The 2,429-nt window shown below is 40.3% G+C and overlaps 1 protein-coding gene across 1 annotated transcript; it reads left to right on the top strand.

The window, feature by feature from the left end:
* Positions 1-569: 569 nt before the first annotated feature.
* Positions 570-2,222, top strand: LOC107301414 (zinc finger protein 84-like; the record flags this gene model as incomplete). Its single annotated transcript, XM_029287117.1, has 1 exon — positions 570-2,222. A coding segment is annotated over exon 1 (1,461 nt), but the record flags the coding sequence as incomplete, so codon positions are not given.
* Between the last annotated feature and the right edge of the window lie 207 nt (positions 2,223-2,429).

Below are 2,429 nucleotides of genomic sequence, written 5' to 3'. Positions count from 1 at the left end.
AGGTATTTTTGTAACAACTATTTGCAATGATAATAATTTACCCAAGCCAAGAAGAGAATTCCATGATTTGAAATATGAGTGGATACTTGAAGTTTGATTTTGCTAGTCTCCTTTGTGCCTGATGAATCATAATGAATCTTAGAGGTTAAATTAGCATTTTGATATGTTTGCTTTTTCATAGTGATAGATGGATTTTTTTTGCTGTTTTCACAGGTTCAGCAGCCATTTTTTAAACAATAATGAAACTAATCCATTAATGTGAATCTTATAGATAGAGAGGATGCCAAGAAGAGCACTCTGGACAACAGAGAATGAGAAGTTGCATTAAAATGCAAAACAAACCATCAATCAAAATCTTTTCCATTTCCTCCAGAAAGTGTTAAAACCTTTCTCTTTCCTTAACAGATGGAGGGAGACAAAGGAGAGAATAACAGGAACAGAGTTTTCAGATAGAAGAAATAGATTATGTGGAACTCAAGAAAATATTGCATGAAAAAGTACCAAGGCATTAATGAAAGTGTTTGAGGAAGGAAAGCGTCTTGGATCAAAGCACCACCAGACAAGGGATCAGAAATATTTTTGACCACCTCATGAATCCAAGAATATCAGTGTTAGAAAAATCCCACCAACTGCCTATTTTGGGAAAAACATTGATTGCAGATCACACCTGATTTTTGCATGAGTCCATCCACCCCTTGAAAACCCATGCAAATGTTTGGACTGTGGCAAAAGCTTTACTCAGAACAGCACTCCCATTATTCATGGAAGGACCGATGCAGGAGGAGCAGCTCTACCAGTGCTCCCAGTGTGGCAAAAGATTTAGCAAGCAAACCAATCTGGTGAGACACAAGAGAACTCACACTAGGGAGAAACGCTTTGAATGTCCCGTTTGTGGGAAAAGTTTCAGTCAGAATTCCAACCTGGTAAAGCACCAGTGGACTCACACGGGTGATAAACCATATCAATGTTTGGATTGTGGGAAATGTTTCAGTCAGAATTGCCATCTCGACATACACAGGAGAACTCACACGGGAGATAAACCATATCAGTGTTTGGATTGTGGGAAAAGTTTCAGTCAAAATTCCTACCTGGTGGGACACCAGAGGATACACACAGGAGAAAACCCATATGAATGTCCTGATTGTGGGAAAAAATTCTTTCGAAATTCCAGCCTGGTTAGACATCAGAGGACTCACACAGGAGAGAAACCATATAAGTGTCCAGATTGTGGGAAAAGTTTCATTCGGAATTCCTGCCTGGTAAAGCACCAGGGGACTCACACGGGAGAGAAACCATATGAATGTCTGTATTGTGGGAAAAGTTTCAGGCTTAATTCCTGCCTGGTTAGACACCAGAAAACTCACACAGGAGAGAAACCATATGAGTGTCTGCATTGTGGAAAAAGATTCAGTGAGAATTCCAATCTGGTCTTACATGAGAGAACTCACACAGGAGAAAAACCATTCAAGTGTCTGGATTGTGGGAAACGTTTCAGTCAGAATTCCTACCTGGTGGGACACCAGAGGATACACACAGGAGAAAACCCATATAAATGTCCTGATTGTGGGAAAATTTTCATTCGAAATTCTCACCTGGTTAATCATCAGAGGACTCACACAGGAGAGAAACCATATAAGTGTCCAGATTGTGGGAAAAGTTTCATTCGGAATGCCAACCTGGTTACACATCAGAGGACTCACACAGGAGAGAAACCATTTGAGTGTCCAGATTGTGGGAAAAGTTTCCGTCAGAGTTCCCACCTGGTTAATCATCAGAGGACTCACAAAGGAGAGAAACCGTATGAGTGCCCAGAGTGTGGAAGAGGTTTCACTTGTAATTCCTACCTGTTTAGACATCAGAGGACTCACACAGGAGAGAAACCATATGAATGCCCAGATTGTGGAAAGGGTTTCTCTCAGAAATATAACATGGTGAAACATCAGTCTACTCACATAGAAGAGAAATCATATAAATGTCATGATTGTGGGAAATGTTTCAGTCAGAATTCCTACCTGGTAATACACCAGAGGAATCACACGGGAGAGAAACCGCATGAGTGTATAGATTGTGGGAAAAATTTCAGATGGAATGCTGAGCTGGTGATACACCAGAGGACTCACACAGGAGAGAAGCCGTATGAGTGTCCGGATTGTGGGAAAGATCTCAGTAGTAGGTCTAGCCTTATAAATCATGTAAGTTTACACACAGGAGAGAAACCATTCAAATGCCCAGATTGTGGAAAATGTTTCACAAATTATACTGCCTTTTTCAGGCACAAGAAATCACACAGGCAAAATCTGATGTGTGTAGAAGAATGTTGAATTTCATTTCTCTTCTCTAATTGGAAGCCCAGCTGAGAAACTAAACTTTTAATTTCTTGCCATATTCTTTTTAGTCAGATGTGTTTTAGTATCAAACATGAGGGAGAA

The sequence above is a fragment of the Protobothrops mucrosquamatus genome, unplaced genomic scaffold (assembly GCF_001527695.2).
Source record: "Protobothrops mucrosquamatus isolate PMUCROS unplaced genomic scaffold, P.Mucros_1.0 scaffold12486, whole genome shotgun sequence".
Classification (NCBI taxonomy): Eukaryota; Metazoa; Chordata; class Lepidosauria; order Squamata; family Viperidae; genus Protobothrops; species Protobothrops mucrosquamatus.
Note: the sequence above shows the minus strand (reverse complement) of the source record. Positions and strands in the feature narration are given on the sequence as shown.